Raw genomic sequence first — 22563 nt, forward strand, 5'->3', positions numbered from 1 at the left:
GAGTTTGATCCCTGAGACCTACAGGATGGAAGGAGAGCCATCTCCAGAAACCTGTTCTCTGGTCTCCACATGTGCTTTGTGGTATGTGTGCGCTCTCGTAAAAAAGGAACATTTGATTTGGGCACCAGCGTTTCCCCTCTCCCCATCCCCCCATGCAATGTGACCCAGCTGTCTCATATTCCTGCTGCCCTGCTTTCCCCACTATCATGGACTTTACCTTCAAAGTCTGAGGCAAAATACGCCCTTCCTTCCTTCCTTCCTTCCGTTCTAGGTACTTTGTTGCAGCAATGAAAACAGTAACTAACCCGATGCTCAAGGTGATAAAGGTGGTAAAGAAAGGGTACTGGATGGATTCCTACAGAAGTCTGTGCTTCCGAGGCTTCTTTTAAACCAAGTCTTACCTTTCAAAATCATTTTCCCTCTCTTGACTTTGTGTTCTCGTCTGTATAATGGGAGTAAAACTTGTGCTAACACCTACGGCCCTCTCCCAACCCCTGAGGCTTGAATCAGGAATTTCGCCATGCAGGAAACTTTTGGCTCACACGTGTTTAAAAACCAAAAACACCCAAAAGAGCAGGTGCAGAACTCCACAAAGACGTTTCCCAGCATCAGGAACTCAGTAAGCGCTTAACCAATGTGCAGCTGAGTAGACCTCTGGCCATGCACCCAGACAAAAAGCTGCAGCCAAAAGGACCCTGGCATCACCCGCCCCCTCTACTGTCCCTTTCACCCCCTCCCTCCAACCCAAGGCGCGGGAAATATTTAAAACAATTTTATTCATGAAAATATGCTGTACAATGCACTCTACACGGCCTCGACACGGCACACACGCACACGCACACGCTGACGGCACGGCCACAGTACACTGCCTACGATACGCGCCGGGGACGCCGCACCCACCGCCCTCCCCGACGGGACACTTATAAATATGGGAGAGAAGAGCCAGGACTGGCACGGAGAAAGGGGTGTCGAATTGGGGGATGGATCTGGAACTGAGGCCCGCTGGAGAGGCGGTGACCATTACTGCAGGGGTGTGGGGTTGACTGACAGGAAAGAGGAGATGCCGGAGACTGGTTAAAGATGGGAGAGACTGACCCAGAGGGTTAGCTGAGGACCAGAGGACTGAGCGGAATGGATGACCAAGATAGGTGTGAACGAGAGGGTTGCTGGCTTTGTGTGGTGGGGCTATGGCCAGTGAGGGAACGTGTCATTTGAGAATGAGATTGGAATTGGGTGACCTAAGCGTCACAAAGGGCCCAGCAATAGGAACTGAAGAGTCAGAAACGCCCCTGCCCCACCTCCTAGGTGGCTTCCAGGGTCAGCATCCACAGTGGGCCATCCGCATTGCCTCGCTCTTCCCCTACTCCCACCTAGCTGGACCCCAATCACCCCACCCAGGCTTCCAGCTCCAGCGGGGAATCTTAGGAGTTCAGGCAGGAATGGCAAGGTGTCCCAGCCGCTCCCTCCCATCTCCCTCTGCGCTCAGCTCTGGGGGATGTCTCCAGCTGGATCCTCCCGTGGAGCTGGGTCGGGGGAGTGGGGACCCGGGCATCGGGATGGGAAGACAAGAGGCCCCTTGGGGACAGGACCGGGGCACCCAGACTGCGTGGGGTGGCCCTCAGCCCGGCACCCAGCTCTGGTTAGGGGGCGGCGCCCCAGCCAGGCCCGGGGGAGGTGGAGGCAGGGCTGAGTCAAAGTTGAAGTCCATTTCGTCGCTGTCCATGAAGTCGTTGAGGATGATGGACTCGACGTCACACTCGAGGCTCCCGCTGAACATGTCGAGGTCCAGGTCGGCCGGGAAACGATCGGGCCCGGCACCCAGCGGCCCGGCTGCTGCTGCCGCATAGGGCCCGGGCAGCGCGTCCAACAGGAGGCCGCCAGGCGGACCTCCGAAGGCTGCGGCGTGGGCCGGCGGGGCCAGGCCTGCGGCGCCCGCCTCTCCGGGCAGCGTCATAAGGCTGATGGGGTGGGCTAAGGCACTGCGCGAGGGCGCCGGCGGGGCGTACGGGGCCGCTCCCTTGCCGGGATAAGCGGCGGTCGCGCCAGCCAGCGCCAGCTCCCCGGGCGCGCCCAGCAGCGGGCCGGGCCTCGGCGCGGGCGGTGGCGGTGGTAGCAGCGCGGGCAGAGCCCCGGGGCGGAAGGACGCGGCGGCAGGCGCGAAGCTGGCCTGCTTGTTCTCCTGGATGGTCTGCATGGGCAGGCGACGCAGAGAACCCAGAGCGGGCGGCCCGAAGCCCCCGCCCCCACCGTAGGCGCCCGCCTTGCAGCTGCCGAAGTAGGACGGAGTCCCGGCGCGTGCCCGCGGCCCGTACGCGTCCTGCGCGCCGTCCAGCAAGGCGTCCGGTAGCCCGGCGACGCCGCCACCGTGCAGGCCCAGCGGACCTCCCAGCTCGGCTAAACGTGGTAGATCGCCGGGGCAGCGAGCGCCCAGGGCAGGCGACAGCGCGCTCGCGGGGCTTGGGTACATGAGTGGCGAGGACGGTGCTAGAGCCTCCAGGGCCTCGTCGTCCTCCAACTCGGCCGCCTCCCCGAGCAGGGGTCTCCCACTGCCGCGGAAGTCAGCCCACGCCTCGTAGTCGTCGCTGGCATGTGAGGCTGGGCTGGCGGCCCACTTGGCCGAGGCGGACAGGGGCCCTGGAGCCGGTGCGCCTGGAGGGCTATCGTCAGGGCTCCGCTCTGGCAGGTGCAGCTGCTTCTTCTTGCTGGCCTTGCCCTTGATGCGCAGGAACTTGGCCCCGTTGTCCATGGACACAGCCCGGCGCCTCGGGGTCTTGCCTGTCTTTCCGCCCTCAGGGTTCAGCATCCACCATGAACTCTTGCCAGTGCCCTCGTTCTGCACGCGGATGAACCGGGTGTGCAGCGACAGGTTGTGCCGGATGGAGTTCTGTGGCCGGAGATGCGGGCATGGGTCACGGGAAGAGGAAAGTGAGGAAGCCAAGGGAATCGAGGGAAAGTGATGGGTAGATTGGGACAAAAAGAGGCGGGGGGGGGGGGGCGGGTGGAGTTAGAGGAGAGCAGGAGGAAATAGAAGGATCAATTGGGGTAAAAGGAGGTAAAAGAAGAGAGAGTGCAGGTGTGAGTATCACATTGGATAAATCCAGAATAACTATCGTTTACCCCAAACATGCCCTTGCCCTCTCCAGTCCTGCCCCACCTCCCATGTAGATCCTGCCAGAGGGCGGGGCTTGAGGCTTAAGGGATGTGGACCACTTTGAGCTCTACCCTGAACCTGTGCCACCCCTCAGCAGGGGAGCAGGAACCCATCTCCCAAAATCAGTCAAGCCTCTGGAGGGGCTGGCTAGACTATGAGGCCCCCCAGCAGATTATGTAAGGGCTCATGCCACCGCCGCGGCTCATTTGTCCGCCCCCCTCCCTCCCCAGCCTGGCATGGAGCCAGGAGCCCGAAAACCCAGGGCTCCAGAAATCAATCTCGCGGTGACTGATTAAGCCCTGTTTAGAACTAATTGCTCTTTCGTGTGTGGGGAGAATAAATTACCTGCTTTAATTTCGTGTCTTTAAAATGCAACTGCAGGTAGAGAGGACTGTTAACCCTTTGTGGGAAGGCCTGGCCAGAGAAAGCAGAACACGCTTGGGTGGGGAGAGCCAGACAGGCATAAGCCTATAAGCTTGAGACTGTTTGGAGACTGACACCGCCCCCCCCCCGCCCCAACTCGTCTAAGCTCCTGTAAACTCCAGAAGCCCAGGATTGACCAAGGAGACCTCAGAGTTACTCCTGTAGTTGTTCAGAGGCTGTCTGTCCCTCTGACCCACCTGGCTCACCTCTGTCACCAAACTTCTTCCTTGTGAGACTTTTAATCACCCACACATTTCCCATTTACAGTCAGGAAGATAGCTTCAAACAGGCAAAGCTTGCTTAAATAAGGCTCCATAGGTCTGTCTGCTCTCCCTCAGTGCCTCCTGTCCTTTCCTCTGCCACGCTGCCTATATCTTTATCTTAATTTCTACTGTGCCAACCAGAAGTGCCCTGCCTTGAGGACAGAGGAAGACACTGTGAGTTTACAGCTCCACCAGCCTAAGTTCCACAAAAACCTAGTGTAGAATTTCTGTTGGGCTCCCTCTGGTAGCCTTGACCTTCCTGATCAGACACCGTTTGTGCAGACAGCATGGGCCTGGCTAGCGGAGGACTGGGCAGGATGCCTGGCTATTTGGTCACTTGGCTTTTTATCAGTCTCCTAAGGCTGTTGGCTCATTACATGAGCCGATGGGTGTGGCTCGGTGGTTGTGAACACCCCAGGTGCTCCTACACCTCTTTGTCTGGTCAGACCTTACCTTACTCAGCAGAACACCAAGACTTAAACTGTGCTGGGCACCAGCCACCTAGGGAGACCAACATTACCCTATCTCATCCACCACATGGCAGAGGCATGACATACTTTGCCCACAGCCCCACAGCTAGGTAGTGATGCCAGGCACCACTCCAGCTCTGCCCAGGCTCCTGGACCTGCTCTTAACCTGCTTAATCCACCTAGGCACACCCTAACCGCTAATTTGCCAGGGTTCTCCCTCCTGCCTAATGTCCGCCCCCCCCCCAAGTCTCCAGAGACCCTTTCTCCTACCCATCACCTCTCCATCACTGCAGCTTTCCACCAGGCTGACTGTCTATGGCACTTTATGGATTTGGGAGGCAACAGCTGGAGCTTGCCAGCCTTGCCCTGCCTGGTTTCTCCTGGGGCCCTGTTGGAGGGGAGCTAGACCCGCAGGGAGTGATGTTTCCCTCAGGTGGATACTGCCTTCCGCATCCCGCCCATGCACCTGGCTCCCTTGCCCCTCCTCCACACCTGTGTTCAGTTCCTAGGAGGCCTCATGTCTCTTCCCCTAGGACTATCTATCTGCCTTGCCAGAGGCTCCACCTTCCCACCTCCCCAGTCCTGCTGGAATGGAAGTCCGTCAGGCGACACTGCTTTATGTCCTTATGTGCCAGCCTGGCTCAGAGTGCTAAGGGGAGAGGAAGGGCACTGCCAGGTAACTAACTGCACCTAGATAGTACCAGTCCATTTGGCCCTAAGTGCTTATCTCCCGTGTACTCATCATGCCAAACCACACGGGGTCAGGGATTGGGTTCCTTAGTTCCAAATGAGGAGGGTGTGGCTCGGAGATTGGGTTGCCAAGGTCACAAAGCTTGTTTGGCCCAGAGCCAAACAGGATTTCAGGTTGATCTTTGTGGAGGACATTCCATCCTGCCATAGGCCAGGGAAGGTCAGGGGGTTTGCGGTGACTCTTAGAAAGCCAGCACTCCCCATGTTCCTCAACTCCCCTCCCCCCCCTCCCCGTGTGGCCACACAGGAGATGCCCACGTGGGAAGCTGGGTGTGCGTGTGCGTGTGCGTGTGTGCCACAAGGTCAATACTACCTACAAGTTCTGGGCTTCCTTTTTAGAACTTTGCATGTGGTTCAAACATACCCCCATTCAACCTGGTAAAGGTCCATGAAAGCTTGCAGTTTTCTCCCCTTGTGTCCCCCCCCCCCCCCGACACAGCCAGGAGGCTGGGAGTTCAAGCCCCCAGCTTCTTGCCATGGCTCTCACAGGCCAGGGAAAAGAAAGAATTTATCCAAGCTGGCCCCAGGACTTGGTGTCATAGGATAAGCACCCAGGCTTCCTGGCCCCCAACTCGGCACACTCTTCCCACCCACTCTACCCAGTCTTACGTCGGGGACAACCATCCTCCTGTTCAGGGCTGTCTCTTTATACACACTGAGGCCTGGGCCAGTTGCACGCTGTGGAGTTTTCCAGTTTGACACTGGACAGTTTTTGAAATGGTCTAATCTAGAAGTTCGCAACTTCCCCGCCCCCCCACCGCCTCAAAGTAGGACTCTTTTTTCTGTAAATGAAACTGGATGCAAATGTGAATCATTATACACTCAAGCCCTCAGCATGGGGAAGCCCTGCCCACTCAACACCTTTAAGAATGAGGCCCTGTAGAGGGGTTCTGCCAGCCAGATGGATGGGGAAGCTGAGCTCAGAGAGGTGCCAGGCTTTTCTCAGGGTTACCCAGAGAGGTGTCCTGGAACTGAGTGAGGGGAGACTTAGGTTTCTGACTGCTAAGCTGGCCTCTGTACTAAATGTGCACCAGGGCTGTGTCCCTGAGAGGGACCCATACCCTGAACCCCAGCATATCTCCTTAGGGCCTAGACACCTGATGCCAATCAGAGCTCCCAGTGAAGACCCAATGGCAAGCGCTGATGACAACTCTGGCTTACCCACGAGGCCTCCTGGGAGGCCAGAGGCCATGAAGGAGGTGAGGGAGGCAGAAGAGGGAGACGCCTCTGCCAGGCAGCAGTAACCAGGGCTCCCTCCTGGAGTCGCTTAGCAACCCACCACCACCAGCCACGGCCCAGGCATGCCCAAGTTCCCTTGATGCCCAGAGCTGGGCTCAGGTTCTGGAGCCTCCCACATCCCACATGTACATCTAGGCTTGGCACAGTCTCCTAGGGAAGATAGGACCTCCCTGCTCTGGGGCCCCAGGGAAATGATGTAGGGGCAGAAGAAAGGACAGCAGGTTATTCGTGCCTACCCCATTCTTCCTCGGAGCCTGGGCCTGGGCGAGCATCCTCCTGGGGCCCCACCCACTAGGGGGAGGAGTCTGACAAGAATGGCATATGGCCAAGAGCCTGGGCTCTGGCACTCAATCCCGATGCCAGTTTCAGCTCCAACACACACACACATACACCACGTGCATGCATACACACTCATATACACACCTGTACACACACCACACAAACACACATGCACACACCACACACACACACACACCACACACTCATCCACACCACACCCACACCCCACGCACACCACACACACACACACCACATGAATAAGCACACACTCTCATGCACATGTGCACATGCACCACACACACACACACACACACACACACACACACACACACACGAATGGTACAACCCTGGGGCAATGTGCTTTGGAGCTCCAGTTCCTTTGCCAGCTATGTGTCCCTGCAGCATCTTCACACAGCAAGGCTTAACCACCTGAGATTCCTCCCTACCCACCATGAACAAAGGCCCAGTCACAGCCCACACACCCTCCATGACCTCTCAGGTGTCACCCTCCACATATTCCCTCCTCTGTCTCCAACCTGCCAGGCCAGACGCCCTTCCCCCTAGATGCTCACAGAGCTCTCTCATCCTCCCTTTCCTGAGTCTAAATTTTTCTAAGGCTATCACCTTCTCGGTTGAACACAGGTTGAAATGAATACTTAATGAACACTAACTTGAAAATCCCGTATCTGTAAGTGCTCCAAAACCTGCCAACTTTTAAGTTATAGCTTTCAGATTTGTGAGTTAGGGATGCTCAAGGTCTATGCAAATATCCCAAAAGCCAAAGGAATTTTGTAATCAGAAACACATCTGTGGCCATGCATTGGGGGTGAGCCTCTGTATAATTTATCGGTCATGTCTTACTGCCTGATGTCCTTATATTAGAATTTGTGTGAAGGTAGTGATGTCCATCCCCGCCCCATTTTTTTCTGTCCTCTGTGTGTTTGGCATATACTAGGCACTTAAAAGTTTGTTCAATGAAGGAATAAGAGATAACACACATACAATACCGGGTTGTAGGTGGATCTGAGGGAACTAGCCCTGGCTGGCACACAATAGGACTTTTTTTTTGAACCGGGTTAGGAAGCAAACTCAGGATAGAAAGAGATGCAAGTAGGGATGTGGGAAGAGTCAGGTCCACCGTGGTGGGGAGGAAGGACAGGCTCCCCAGCACCCTGAGGAAGGGATCCCCACCGCTGCTGCCCTCAGATTGCCCCAGGCTGCCTCATACCCGCTGCACCATTCCCCTAGCCCAGAAGACACTTCCAAGAGCTTCGGAGGGTCAGAATGACCTCAACCTTGGTGCCTCCTGAGCGGATAAGGTCTGATCCATCTGGTTGTGACAGCCCATCTGTCCATCAGGACACCCTCATCTATTCCCAGGACACCCTTTCGCCCACGAGCAGTAATGCATTCATCTGACAGCACAACCCCATTTATCCAGCACACCGGTCCCATTTATCCAGCAAGTACAACCTCATTTGCTAACAGCATTCCATTCACCTGACGGGGCCCCTCATTTATCCAGCGAGACACCCTCATTTATCCTCCGCGTCGGACACGCTCCTTCCTCCTGTGGTGTGGCTGTGTTCTCTGGTGGTGCAACCCAGCTGATCCAGCAGGACGTCATCGCTCCTACAAGTACACTCCATCCCCCTGACGGTACCACCTCATTTATCTCCCGGTACAACCTCATTTCTCCTTCAAGCACAGCTTCACTCCCCCAACAGCTCAACCTCATCCAATCTTACTTCTCTAGCCAGGACCTGCCAGGTTTGAGCAGAGGGGTTGGGGGGTGGGGTGGGGGCCAAAGATGAGTGGAAAGAAGAGAGATCCGTTGTCCCCTCATTTGGTGTCCCTGCCTGCAAGGGGCCGCGCGATGCCTCAACTATGTGCAATTTTTTTTCCCCTCAGACCAAAAGGGGGCCTATGGACTTTGCTTTTGAAGTTGCTTGACTTAACCAGAGGTCCGCCACTATCTCATCTGTCATTCCGTGTCACACCCCCTGCCCCCCCCCCACCAGGACAATAGAGAGCCAGCAGAGTGGATTCTGGGATGTGGACTTCCATACACCTGCTGTGGTCTTGTGATCCCCACCCCCCACACCCCCACACACACCCAGGCTGCCCTCTGGGGGCCAGGGCACATTCAGTGGTAAGCTGGTAAATGTTTAACCAGCAGCTCTCCAGGAGGAGGGACAGCCAGCTGATTGATTTGTATAGCTGTTACTGCTTTTGTGGCACGGATCCCTCCCATCACAGCCTGGTGAAGCTGCCAGTGTGACGTCACAGAGTGACCGAACCGGAAAGAAGTGTGCGCAAGTGTGAGCCAGCTTCAGCTCAGGGATGCTGCTGGCATGTGCCTCCAGGACAGCGGCAGGAGAAGAGTGTCACTTACTACATGCCAGGTGTAGGCAAGATCACCAGTTTAAAAAGGGGGGGGGGGGGCGGTGGCGCGGAAAGAGGCTCTGGTGAGTTTAATGACTTCTGGATTGAACTCCCAAAGCTGGAAGTGAGGAAGCCAGATTCAGGTGTCCCGGCTTTAGCTCCCAAAGCCTACGTTCTCCGCACTCTGCCCCTACTGTGGCAGGGGTCACTGTTCTGCTGCCCATCCCAGTCGCCATCCCTATCTTGGCTCACAAGCCCAGGCTTTTCTGGATTTCATCAAAGACAGTACATACAAACTCCCTACCCACTGCCTACCACCAACCCGGCACTGTCTTCTGCTCTCCCTGGTCCCTGGGGGGATTCCAAGATGGTGAGTTCAGTCCTGGATCTTCCATTCTCCCACCCATCACCACCAGGTGTAGATGCCCCCACAAGCTCCATCACAGGCAAAACCTCAGCTCAGCCTCGACCCCCCCCCCCCCGGGTTAGGAGACTAACCTTGTCTGTATGACAGTAACAATGACGGACCGAGCTCCAGCCTCAGTGCTTTGGAGAGCACCTGTGGGTCTCTGACCTCCCTGCTACACCCCCAGCTCTCACTGCACAGATCCAGCTCTCATCCTTCGCAGCTCAGAGCCCCAGGGACAGTGCCATTCCTGTGCCTTGCCCATCCCTCTATTCCTAGAAGCCCCAGCTTTCCAGGAGCACACATCTGAGTCAGAGAAACCTACAGCCTCCGGGGGTGAGGGGTGGGGGGGGGGGACACTTGCCCTTTTGTCTGGGGGTGGAGTTGGGATGTTCAGCCCAGGCAGGCTTCCTGGTAGATGACGTCAGGATCTGAAGGCCATGTGCAAATCATGGGTACTAAGGTCTGCTATGGAGGAGGGGTAAAAGGGCAAAGGGCTACAGGTGCCCATAAGTGGGCTTAGGGTCATCAGTGGAGCAGCAGTGGGCAGCCAGGGTCCAGAACAAACCAAATATTGAAACAAGACATGAAGTCAAGAGCCAGACTACACAACCCTATTCTCTCCCCCCCACACACAAAGAGATGGCTTAACCAGCCTGGGTGAACCAGCAGCAGGAGTCCAAGCTCACCCCCTGACCGGCAGCCTCGGGCTTGGGTACAACTCCAGACAGATACTCAAGGACCATGTTCCCCAAACCAGCCGACCTCACTGGGCTTCCAAGCAGCATGTCCACTCCTGGTGCCTCTGCACGCTTTGCTCCCATGTTCTTGTGCCTCCCTCCCTCCCTCCCTACCCCACAGGCTCTATTTCTCCACCCAGGCCTGCTCTGAGCCCCTTCTGAACCTTCCCACAAGGCTCGCAGACAGTTGACCTCCCCACAGCCGTGCTAACTGCAGACTGGAGTTCAGCTGTCCCCGAGTCTGTCTCCTCCACTGAAGTTTGTGGGGACCACAGGAAGTGTGCAGGAAGGAGGGACCCCTCAGTAGTACGGTTCTAGTGCAGATTCCATTGAGCAGCTCCTCAGACCCTGCCACCAGCTACCAGGAGCCTCCTCTTTGGCACTGGTTTCCCCAGGGGCTCCTGCTACCACAGCCTCCTGTGCCCTTCCTCGCAGCTAGCTTCCTGGCTCCTCAGGAGAATTCAGCATAATTAGGGGGAAAACACTACTTTTTTTCCCCCTTGAAACAGGGTCTCAGTATATAGCCTGGCTACACAGTCTTCCTACCTCAGTTTCCCCAGTGCTAATAGGATCACCATGCTGGGTAAGATCACCATATATTAAATAGCATCACTTTATCACCACTGTATGTTATGACTATGTCACCAAGTCTTTGAGCCAACCTTCTGAGCCTTGTATCATTATTTCACAAGTGCCAACCCAGAGGCCTTGCTCTGAGATGCCTCCAAACCAGTGGTTCTCAACCTGTGGTCTGCCACCCCTTTGGGATTTGAATATTAGATATTTACGGTCCAATTTATAATAGTAGAAAAACTACAGTTATGAAGTAGCAACAAAATAACTTTATGGTTGGAGGTCACCACGACATGAGGGACTGTTTTAAAGGGTCACACCATTAAGAAAGTTGAGAACCACTGCTCTACGGAGAAGCCTAGGCCAGGCAGAAGCTGCAGGGTTCTTCTGGAACAGAAGTGGGGCTGATTAACTAGCTCGGCTGCCCATCCCCGGAACCCCTAACTACATAGCCACTCAGACTTGGCATGGCACCCCTCTAGTCTGATCACCTCTCTTATCTGCAGGCAGCTCCTCCCTGCTCCTCTGCCCAGGCCTTGGGAGCAGCTGCAGTGACCTCACTCAGCCCTATCCCTGAGCCCAGCTCTGGGGAAGGCCTAGCAGCTGTGCCCAAGCCCTGCAGGCTGGCTCCTGGGAGAGAAAGAGGAGGAGCAGGCATGGTGCCAGGAGAACCATCTGCTCTCCCAGGGGCACAGCCACCCGCACAGACACTGGCCTTGCCCCTAGGGGCTGCCCTTGGCCCTCTATTTCCATGACAAGGAGCTCCAAGAGTCCAGGGCAGCCCACCCAGACAAGGGCAGCAACCTCATTTGCCACCTGTCTCCTCCTGAAGCCTCAGAGGTCCTTCAGGACATACTGGGGCGCCACAACTGTCCACTGAAAAAGTGAACAAGTGCTTGGGTGAGCTCCAGGGCCAGAGGCCAGAGGCCGGGGCTGGGTGTGCTAAGTGTGGCTGCCCCAGTCCCCTGGCCTGGCTGGTTTTAAGTCCTCACTCTCCCTGCTGGGGCCTCTGTCTTCACATCTGCTTAGCTGGCAGGTGCCTCTGGCAGAGGGCAAGCCCCTCCTCCCCAAGGCCCAGCTCAGGTTACAAGAGGAGGTGGTGGCAAGGCCAGCTGAGGACAGAGGAGGGGACAGGCGGGAGAAGGAGGAGGCCTCTAAGCTTCCCAGATTGTTGGAGGAGGAGAACCAGCAGCCAGGGTGGCAGCGGTCTTGCCTGAGGTCACACAGCCTGGCAGTGGGGGAAAAGAGAATACAATATGCCAGGAACAAGCAGCCCCAGGCGTGAGGATTGCCTTGGACAAGTGGTTTCTTATCTGTGAAAAAGAGGATCCTTGGGGCTGGGGGTGAAGTGTTTACTGCACAAGGGCTAGGCCCTGCGCTCCGCCCCTCAGCATCCGTGTAAGAGCCAAGTGTGGAAGCACACGGCCATAACTCCAGTGTTTGGGGTCAGCGACAAGTAGGCCCTGGTGTTCCCCAGCCAGCCAGTCTAGGTAAAACCGAGAGCTCCGGATTCACTAAGAGACCCTGCGTCAAAAAATAAGGCTGAGAGCAATAGAGAAAGAACAGCACATCAACACCTGGTCTCCATACACATAGCCCACCTGTGTACACATGTACACACAGACACACACATAGACACGTACACACACACACACACACACACACACACACACACACACACACAGAGCCTTAAATCTCTCTGTGCCTCCCAAGGCTACAAGGAAGGTTCAAAAGACTCAAAAGCAATGGACCAAACTAAGGGCAGGAAGGAGATTGGGTTTCCAACATTCTTACATGTTGCACTCAGGGACCAAGATAGAGGGGGGACTCCTCTAACACACACACACACACACACACACACACACACACACACACACACACACACACCTACCTTTCGTGCACAGGGAGCTCTGCCTACTGGCAAGCAACCCTTTTCCTCATAGAGCAATGAATAAGAGTAGTGGCCTTCGGTTAAAACTCCTTGGGGACTTTATAGACATCCTTCCTGAAATTCTAAGAAAGCTCAGACATAGGCCTGCCATCCCGTTTTGTAGAGGCGGAAACTGAGACTGAAGCCGCCCAGGGCTCTACAGAGGGAAAGCAGAGCTAGGCTCCCCTGGCGCCATTGGCTTCCCAAGCTCCTTACTCACACACAACCCAGCCAGACTCACCAGAGAGTCTTACAGCATGGTGGGCTGGTCACAGAGAGCTCAGCCTGCCATCTGGACCCTAACTCAGGCTCATCCGCTAGTCTTGCCCCGCAAGTCACTCTTGAGCGACGTGTCCGCTGGTGTCCTCCCATCTCCCACTCCCACAGGAGTGCCAGCTCTGGAGCCTGAGCTTGCCTGCCACCCCAAGCCACTCTTGTGTTTCCAGCTTCTACCCCTACTGGGTTTCCCCCAAAGAACCCCAGGGGCTTGGCTCCCTCTGGTTCCCTGCCTCTGAACACCCACAGCCGATGATCTGATGTTCTGTCCTGCCCTGCCTGCCCTGACAGTGCTTGTTCAGAGCCAGGCTCTTTGTGTCTTCATTTTTCAAGCTTGCTCTCCCAGGCCCTCAAGGTCAGCATGAGTCCTGACAGCTTTGCATAGCAGGTGCCCATCGGTGTAGCCTTGGATTACAGTACCCTCAGCGTGGGAAACAGGAAACTGCCCTGCCCTTGCCTCTGTGGCACTGTCTGTCTGTCTGTCTGTCTGTCTGTCTGTCTGTCTGGGAAAGGCAGCCTGGAATCAGGGCCCATCCCCCCCCAAGCTAGAAGCCCCGAGGCCAAACTTCAAGGGGGAGCACAAAGGCAGTGGCAGGAGCTGAAAGCCAGCTTGGAATGGCTTGGCCAGAGTGCTGGATCAGGGTGAAACCAGCCCTGGGCATTCCAGTGGTGCCACACATAGTTGAAACCTCCTGATTTCTTTCTTAGTTTTCTCATCTGCCAGTGGGATAGACAGCCACAAGAGCAGTATCATAAAGCAACTGTGAAAATTCAGTGAGAGAATGTATTAGGCGTTGGCACACGGCAGGTGGAATCCCAGATCTAGAAGTTCAAGGTGACCAAAGCGAGCGTCAGAGGACTGAAGCGGGCAGGAAAGGTTGACAAGGGGTGGGGGCTGGGCCTGGAGCACCACACTAGGCATCCCAAGGATAGACAGACAGAGCTGGGCTGTACAGATGTTCTCTCTCCCACCTGTGGGGAACTAGCTAGAACAGGGTGTGTGACTGTCACTGTCTTCACACTCCAAACCCAGAGAGCTTTCTGTGCATCAGCCTCCAACACCTCCGTCCGTCCTGCATCAAAGGCTGGCAGGAGCAGCACGTGCCAGTGCCGGCTGTGGCTCCTGTCTCGCCAACCACGTCATAGACAGGGTGATTCTGATGCCTGCAATAGACGAGGTGCTGGGGCAGGAGGAGCTCAGTCCACTGAAACTGGTGCCACAAGGTCCAAGTCCCTAGGGTAGCAGGGAGGGAGCTGAGCGTGGGCTTAACTAGGAAGTGGCTTAGAGACGAAGCTGATGGCCAGGGAGTGCATACGGGTGGGTAGGAGAAGGCTGGGAGCCTGGACCGCCATCATCTCTAAGAAGCGGCTTCTGAATGACTAGTCATCAGACAGACCTGTTAAAATACAGATTTCAGAGCCCATGTCCAAAGAATGGAGATGGCAATTGGAAAGTATGCTGGTGGAAGCTTCTGGGGACTCTCTGATGACAAGACAGGCCTGTGGACAGCTAAGGATTTAGGCAAAGATCCTCAAGGAGATGTGTCGGCTTCCAGAACCACCTGGATGGTGGTGACTTCCATCAAAATACTCAAGCACCCTGGCCTTTTTTCCCTCCCCTGAAGGGTATCCCAAGGGATCGACCAAGGACAGCTGCCTTGGTAGGCATGTGACAATGGCAGTGGGTGTGGGCTAGAAATTCAGTGTGAGGGGTGCCTGAGCATAGAGGTGGCAGGATCCACAGATGGGAGGTGGGACCTGGACAAGTCCAGCAGAGGGCCCAGGGGACCCAGAGTAGTTCCGGCTTGGTTGGCTTCCAGCGGGAGCTGAGGAGCCTTAGTGTTCTAAAACAGATCTTGAAGATGGTGGAGCAGGAAGACTGGCTACTTTGTGGGACTGAGACAGCACCAGCAGTGGGAGAAACGTGGCAGAAACAGACAGGTCTGCATCTAACTCCGGGCTTTGCCTTCTCCCAGCTGTGCCTGGCATACCTGCATACCTGGCAGGATTTTTAAAAGGATGAAATGGGAGAACTTGTGCAAATGATAAGGTAAGGCTGACTGCCTAGCACCCAGATTCTCTTCTCCTCCCCACCCCTCCCGAAAAAGGCAGGCCCCTTAGAGACCAGGAAGGTTTCTCTCAGTGAAGAGAAAGGCCCTGGGGGTAGGGTGTGGGAGGCCTCACACACACACACACACACACACACACACACACACACACACACACCACCTGGCCCCCTCCCACCTCCACATATGGGTTGGGGGGTGGGGAGAGACAGAAAACAGCCAAACCCTCCCAAACAGGAGTGGGTTTCCATGGTAACCGGGGTGCCAAGAAAAGGGGGGGTGCTCCAGATCCAGCTGTCCCCCCCCCCAAAGCACCCTCCTTAAGCCCTTAGATCCCAAGCTAATGCCCACCCAACACCCTGAGCGCCCCCATCTGCTTGCTCTGGGGACAGCTGGGGCTGTCGTGAACACTCCCTTGTGCTAGCTAGCAGAATGATTGCCACCTGGGTACTGAGTAGAGCAGGCATCTCTAAGTAGGAGGCTTGGGTTCAAGACAATCCACACCCGTACTCATAGGTGTCCACCATCGAGAAGCCCTTTCGGGATCGTGAACCTCTCAGCTCCTAGCACCGAAAGGTTTGTGAGCCACAGTACTGAAGGGGCCCAGAGACCGCGTTAAGGTCCTCTGGACTTACAGGAGGACACTGAGGACCAGAACGAGAGAGGGAGGACTCGCTCCAGCTCCCGCGCTCTGAATCATGTTCCCCACACAGGGCCTCTGTCGGACTTTACCTAGCCCTGACTCCAGGGGACCACAAAGTGTTCCACCCGGACACAGTGGGTGATGCTTCAGGGACCTGCTGGGGATGCTAAGACAAGCCTGTCCAGGGTGTGTCTTGCCACTGAATGGCAGTCCCAACAGGGGAATGTGTTAGAGGGGACGAAGGGAGGCTGGCACCCAGCCTCACACCCTTCAACTTCTTGGGTGACCCAAAGTCTGACCTGGACGGGGAGAGGGCCCTCATGAGGAGGGGTCAGCCCCACACTCCCCTGTGTCCCAGTCACTCAGCCCCTAAGTGGGAGGCAGGCCCAAAGGCGGGCTTAGGGAGGGGCTGGTGAGTCAGCTGCGAGGTCAGGGAAGCACCGAGGCTCACTGTCATTCACAGTTCCTGACCACCCCACAGCCCTAGCAAGGCCCAGACAGGCCCTGAACCTCAGGTGGTGGCACTCAAAATCGGGAGATGGTGGGCTGCAGGAAAGCGCCCCAACCCTTTCCAAACCCAAACCCTTCCCAAGAAGAAATAAGGAACCGCTAGCCCTACCCTGCTGTTTCAGGGCTAGAATTGGGTTCTACCACTTGGAACTGGTACTTGCTAGGTGTGTGACCCCAAGGCAAGTCACTTACAGCATCTGGAAAGAGGGCAGTAGTGAGAATGGTTAGGAGGGGCAGTGGGTGGGACATGTGCTTGGTGCATGGGTCCTTTCACTAGCCTGTCCCCTGGCAGGTCCTCCCTGCTTCTCAGTCCCTCAGTTCCCCTGGACAAATAAGTCCGGAGGCTTGAGCCCTCAAGGTCTGCAGAGAGCCCCCAACCCGCATTAAATGGGCGCTGAAGGGCGCTGAACTTTCGAACCCACAAACCCCCCGCGCCGTTCATTACCTTAACGCGAGTTAAAAATAACCGTCTCATCTCTTTAAATTAGTCTGTCTGCAATTACTGCCTGGCACGGCGCTGCCCGCCACCGTCCCGCTGGAGCGGCGCCAGGTGGCAGGCGGGGCCCTCACCCTGTCTGTCGGTCTGTCTGCTGCCTCTCGGCCCCCACTTCTCCCGCGGCGCGGCCACCCTGGAGGCCCCTAGCAGCCCTGCCTCGAGAGATCCCCAACTTGTGCAGGGTGGGGGCCTGGGTCGCATAGGGCCGGCCTAAGGGGAGCTGAGAATTGGGGAGGGGGGTCTGGGCATAGCGTCGGGGGAGGGGCGCCGGGAGGCCCGGGAAGCCGGAAGGGCCCGCAGCGCGCCAGAGCTCGTGGGTGGGTGTGAGCAGGTGGCCGTGGGAGTCTGCCGGGCGTGCCAGCAACTGTGCCAGGAGCGGCTGGCACGGGCTTGTGCCCAGGAGGCGGGCAGCTGCCAGCCCCTCACTAGTGCAGTGAGGGGGGTGAGGACACCCCTCCCCAATCGGGACTCACACCGCCTCCTCCCGCACCCCCACAAGCCCTTGGGGCCGGGGATCCCCGAGGACAAAGGAGGGGGAAGGCGCCCTGTTGGAGCGGGCTGGGGGGAGGGGGAGCTTACTCCCCCAACCGCTGCTCAGCGCCAGGAGCAAGACCTTGCTGCTGGCCTCTGGGATCAGCCCCTCATTCAAGCCCGGACTCCACCTGCAACTTACAGGGCCAAGCCCAGGGCCAGATGGGGCTAGCACCCGCCTTCTGATTCCACCCCACAGCAGCTAAGCTGCTCCAGCCCTTTAGGGAGAGGGGAAGTCCCTATCCACTGGGCTCCTCCCCTCTGGGCCTAGGGACAGAAATGGGAGGCGCCCAGGCCTGGCCTGGGAGCTCCCCAAGGACTGGCAGCCAGGAAACACAAAAGGAGTTGAACAACTCCAGAGTCCCGGTCCAGGAAGGCACAGCAGGACAGTGCAGCCAGGAAGGCTTCCCGTAAGAAGCGAAGGCCAAGGGAACATGGGTCCTGTGGAGCAGCTGAGAAGGGTTGGGAGGTTCTACTCTGAGCCACAACTCTAGAACCACTACGCTCCTGGCCAAGCCCCCACCCCAAAAGGAATGGGACTAGGCCCTTTTTGGAGGCATCCCAAGGAGTCCTAACTCTCCAGGCCTCTGTCTGGTTTGGGTACCTTGAATCTGTTGTCCTCTACAGCACTGGGACCCCTTTTCTCATCACAGATGGAACTTAAGGGCAAACGCTCAGTACACCAGCCCTTCCCTTCTGGAGGTGACCACGCCACCTTCCCAGGACCACTTTCTTGCAAGCCTGAGAACCCCAGGTCCTGGCCTGCAACTGTAAAGCACCTCCAAATCCACCAGGCACACCCCCTCCCCTCCGCCTTGGACCATGGCAGTCATTTCCTTCCCCCCCACCCCCACCCCCTCACAAAACTATCTCCCTAATTTCCCCTAACCAAGAAGACAGGCCAGATCAAGAGCCACCTCCTCTGTGAGGGAACATCTGACTCCCTAGAATACGGAGGCCACTTTCCCCAGCTCCTTGCTCCACCCACCAGCCTTTCCTGTCTCAAACCACAAGGTCCGCATGTGGGAGCTGCTCAGAGCAATGCCTCCTGAAGGTGGGGGCCAAGAACTTGGGTCCCTTAAGGGGTCAGAGTGCACTTCCCACCACACACATGGAATCAAGGTTTGGCCTACATCAGGGTTTCAAGGGCAACACTTTTGTGGAGGATGACATGGATGAGGGGATAATGGATCCCCAGCCCCGACCCTTGAGGTGTTCCCAGCCTTGGTCAAGCTGAGATTAACTGAGAGTTGGAGCTAGCTCCTCCTCCAGGCCTCTGGAGGAACTGACTGGGAGTTGCCAGAAGGGGCTCAAGGGCAGGAAGTTCCAGGAAGGAGAGAAAAAGGAGGCACCCTGGGAAAGCGGAAGGCTAAAAGGGGGCATCCTCTGAGGAGGTAGAGGATGGAGTCTAGGTGGTTTCTGCCAGGAGTCCAAGCTTGGGGCCGCTCTCTCAGGACCCCAGGCCAGCATTGGGAGTGCAAAACAGGGAGAGCCAGTGTGTCCCCCAACCATGTGGTGTGGTGGGAACTGCATTCAGTGGGCAGACAAGAGACTTGGGTCCTTGCCCAGAGCTGCTACTTCTCTGTGACACCCTGAGGAGAGAGAGAGAGAGAGAGAGAGAGAGAGAGAGAGAGAGAGAGAGAGAGAGAGAGAGAGAGAGAGAGCCCTATGACCTCCCAGGGCCCCAGCCTCACAGTTTGAGAAATGAACTCACGGGGCTCGATTATCTCCAGGCACACTGCCACCATGGTCTAAGGTTTCTATTCGTCCCCGCTCAAAGCCATCCAGCACCTCACTCTCAGGAGTACCAGCAAGAACAGGTCCCAATGGTGTGGGACCTAGACAGGTGGCACACCTGGGTTGGAGTCCAGCTTGCCCACTTTCCAGCCGTGGGACCTAGGGCTGCTGACTCTTGTGCACTGGGCCTCAGAGTCCTCCCCTAGGCATGGTTATAGTTAAAAACCCAGCTCAGGGACTACTGAGGGCTTTATAGAAACAGGAGGAGCCTGGCATGGAGCTTGGCCCCAACGTGCTTGCTCAGTGAACTGCTGCTGTCTCCTGGCTTCCAGCTTCACGTCCCTGCTCCTCGTCTCTTCCCAGTCTCCTCCAGCCATGCAAACCTGCTGGAGCTCTGCCTCTTAGAGGAAGCCCTCCTCATCTGTTCTGGTCCTAGCAATCTTTCTTTACCATCTACCCAAGTGTTTACTCTCAACACACACACACACACACACACACACACACACACACTGATGACTCCTTGTAAGGTGTTTGTGGGTACAGAACAGTCCTGACACTGACACTGTCTTTCAAAGGTGATGGAGGGAAAGAGAGGGGAGCAACACAGACATGACTGACCTACGATGCCTGCCTCAGGGCTGGAAAAAAAAAAAAGATGAGGAGTCCTGAGCTAGCTAGCAAGCTAGCAAGAGTTATGGAAGGCTTCTTGGAGGAGGCATTGAGACTCTGTGCCCCTGAGGATAATGAGGACGCTTCCAGGAAGGAGTGGAAGGTGGGCTCAGGAAATTAAAGGGGGTGGGGGTGGGGGAACAAGCCCAAGGGCAGGACACACTTTGAGAGGAAGTTGTGATCTGGTGGGAACTGAGCTGCAGGGGACTGGGGAGTGGGTGGGATGTGACTCGAGTCTACTTCTCTGTCCTGTGTCCCTGCCCCATAACGGTCAAGGGGAGCCAAAGGAAATGCCAGGATACGGCCATGCTAAGAGCTACGGGCTCCCAGATCAGGACAGTGCAGCCAAGCACACCTAGAGCTGCCCACAGCCATAGCCCCTGCTCCTCTCTTCAGACCTCGATGCCAGTCACCCTGTACAGCCTCATCTCTGGGCACGGGCATGTTTTCCTCATAGCAGCTCCTCCTCCCACAAGGGGTGCCCTCAAGCCTCCTCACCCTCAACCGCATAAGCTAGCCCCATCTCCCAACAAGATGGCCAGAGGAGGAGCTGGATCCGGAAGACACAATCCAGTGAAGCCCCCATCTAAGGCTTCTCTTAAGATGGCTCTCCCCTTTCCACTGCCTGCCACTGAGGACTCCCTTGGGTACCCCACTCCTTAAGCGCATCTGGGTCCAGAAAGCCAGGGAGGTGGGAGATAAGTTTCCTAGAGTGGGTAGAGATGGACACCCCCCCATCCCACCCCCACCCCACCCCACGCGCCTCAACACCCTTCCCTCAAGTGCTAGCAGGGATCATTAGGCACCCACCCCCATGCTATACCAGGAAGGGGCTGACAACACCTGCCCCGTGAAGAACTCATCTCAGGTGACCTGCCATGCTTTTCACCCAGACTAGTTGGTGCTCCAGGATGAACTCTTGACACCACAGAAAGAATTGTGGACCCACGGTCTGTTAGCACTCTTCACCATGGGGCCGGCTCCAGGAAGGGCAGGGGAGATTTGGGAGGGGAAAGCAGCCAGGAGCCCCAGGTCATGACTCCAGCTCGTTAAAGCGGGTATCCTGGTGGAGAGGGTAAAACAAGTCACACAAAGCAAAGGGGGCTCCCCAGTATCCATGGCCTGGATATGAGTTGTGCTACTATGCCCTCAAGGACAGGCTAGGGATATTCCTTTGGGATGCCTCAAAAAGGCATGCCTTGTCACCCTACCAGACCTCCAATCCCGCGAATCCTTCCTAAGGGAAGTGAATGAACACAGCTGCTGCCAGCACGCCCCCGCCTGTCAACCGGCCTGCCCCACGCCCTGGGCGCGCACTCCATGACCCCTAGGGGTGTTCCAAAGCCCCCCTCCCTGCGGCCTGCCCGGAGCCCAGACGCCCCACCTTCCAGCCGGCCGAGCTGTTGCTGTCGCCTTTATCCTTGAAGTAGGGCACGTAGCGGACCATCCAGTCGTAGATCTGTGAGAGCGTGAGTCTCTTGTCCGGGGCGCTCTCGATGGCTTTGGTGATAAGGTCGGCGTAGGAAAGGTTCCCCCACGCGTTCCGTCGGGAGCTCTTCGCTTTCCGCAGCGGTCCGACCTCCGCGCCCAGCGGCGGCGCTGGGGCCATCGCTGGGGCCGTCGCCCTGCGTTCCGGCCCGCAGTCCTCAGAGCCCTCGGCCACCCCTGCGCTCAACGCCCCGTCCTCGTCGCCCGCCAAGTCCGGCTGCGGTAGGGGCCAGGTACACGAGCGCGGCCGGCTCTGCGGCGCGAAGTCCGGGTCCACGTCCACCTGATGCGCTCGCAGCTTCGCAGCCATGGTCCCGCCCGGCTCGGGCGAGGCAAGGAGGGAGTCTCCGCGGAGGGTGGGCGCGCGACTCTGGGATCTGCGCGCCCCGGGGAGGCCCGCGGGAGGGGTCCCTGGCGGCGCCGGCTCAACCGCGGGGCGCCATCGGCCGGGGCGCGGAGGCAGGGGGCTGGACGAACTGGCGTGCACGGAGGGAGGCAAAGATCCAGGCAATGAGGGGGCGGCGGCCCGGGAACCCAGCGGGTACACACCTCGCCCAGCCCGGCTTCTAGCACCTGCCGCCTGTCTGTGCTCGCAGCCAACACCGCCACCGCCGCTGCCGCCGCTCCGCGGGCACCGGTCCCGCGTGCGGGCCCCGCTCTCCCGGGACAAGGCTGGCTTGCACCATGCCGGAGCCCGAGCCCGTGCCAGAGCCCCCTCCGCCGCCGCCCGGTGAATGCCGCCGCCGCCGCCGCTCCGGCTCCAGCGCCAGCTCCCGCGCCTGCCGCGCTCAGCGCCGGCTGCACCTCGGAATGGGCGGGGGACGGAGACGGGGCGGGCCCGGCGCAGAAGGAGGCGGGGCGAGCTCGCCAAGGGCCGCGGAATCCTTGCTTACTGGGTGCCCCGCCTGTAGACTGTTGGGGGCGCGGAGCTCCCGCAAGGGCGACCCCGCCGAAGCCCCGAACGCCACAGCGCCCCCTAGGGAGCAGGCGAGAAGCGGCTGGCGCGGCCCCGCCCCCCGCCGGGCCCGGGGAGGGAGACGTGGGGGCGGATCCCGAGTGCTCCCATTGGTGCACAGCGGGACTGTTCCGCCCACAGCCTTCAAAGGATCCCTCCCAGGAGCGCGTCAGCGGGTTATTGTTACAACCCGGGGTTTCCCGGGGCAACAGGAATGGGGCGGGGCCCAGACACTGGTCCCTCCCCCTTCTACCGTCCCCAGAAATGCCCCGCCCTCTGTTCCTAGACCCTTGACGTTTCCAAGTCTTTCTTCCAACAGCCAGACCAAGCGTTGATCTAACTCTGCCGTCTTCTTTGTGCCATAGACCGGTCTAGGGAAAAGAAATGGTTTGATAATTCCTGGATTGTAGGCCAGGCATTGCCACAACCTACCTGTTCTGTATGCAAATGGGGCTTCCTGGGCTTTTATGGAGGTTGCAAGCACAATGTTAGAGCCTTGGTTCTCAAAGTTCAACGTATGGCAGGGTTTATCCCGCATAGTATTAAAACAGAACCCTAAACCCCGACCCTCGAGTTTCTGGCG

The 22563-nt window shown here is 57.5% G+C and overlaps 1 protein-coding gene across 1 annotated transcript; it reads right to left on the reverse strand.

Annotated features, from left to right (window-relative positions):
- Positions 1–757: 757 nt before the first annotated feature.
- On the reverse strand, positions 758–22088 carry FOXO6 (forkhead box O6). The gene is made up of 2 exons (XM_084786223.1): positions 20922–22088; positions 758–2884 (listed from the first exon to the last, which is right to left on the reverse strand). The coding sequence occupies exons 1-2, from the start codon at positions 21333–21335 to the stop codon at positions 1619–1621; spliced, it is 1680 nt and encodes a 559-aa protein (XP_084642349.1). The 5' UTR covers positions 21336–22088; the 3' UTR covers positions 758–1618.
- Positions 22089–22563: the final 475 nt, after the last annotated feature.

The sequence above is a fragment of the Acomys minous genome (genome assembly GCF_964271855.1).
Source record: "Acomys minous genome assembly, chromosome: 6".
Taxonomy (NCBI): Eukaryota; Metazoa; Chordata; class Mammalia; order Rodentia; family Muridae; genus Acomys; species Acomys minous.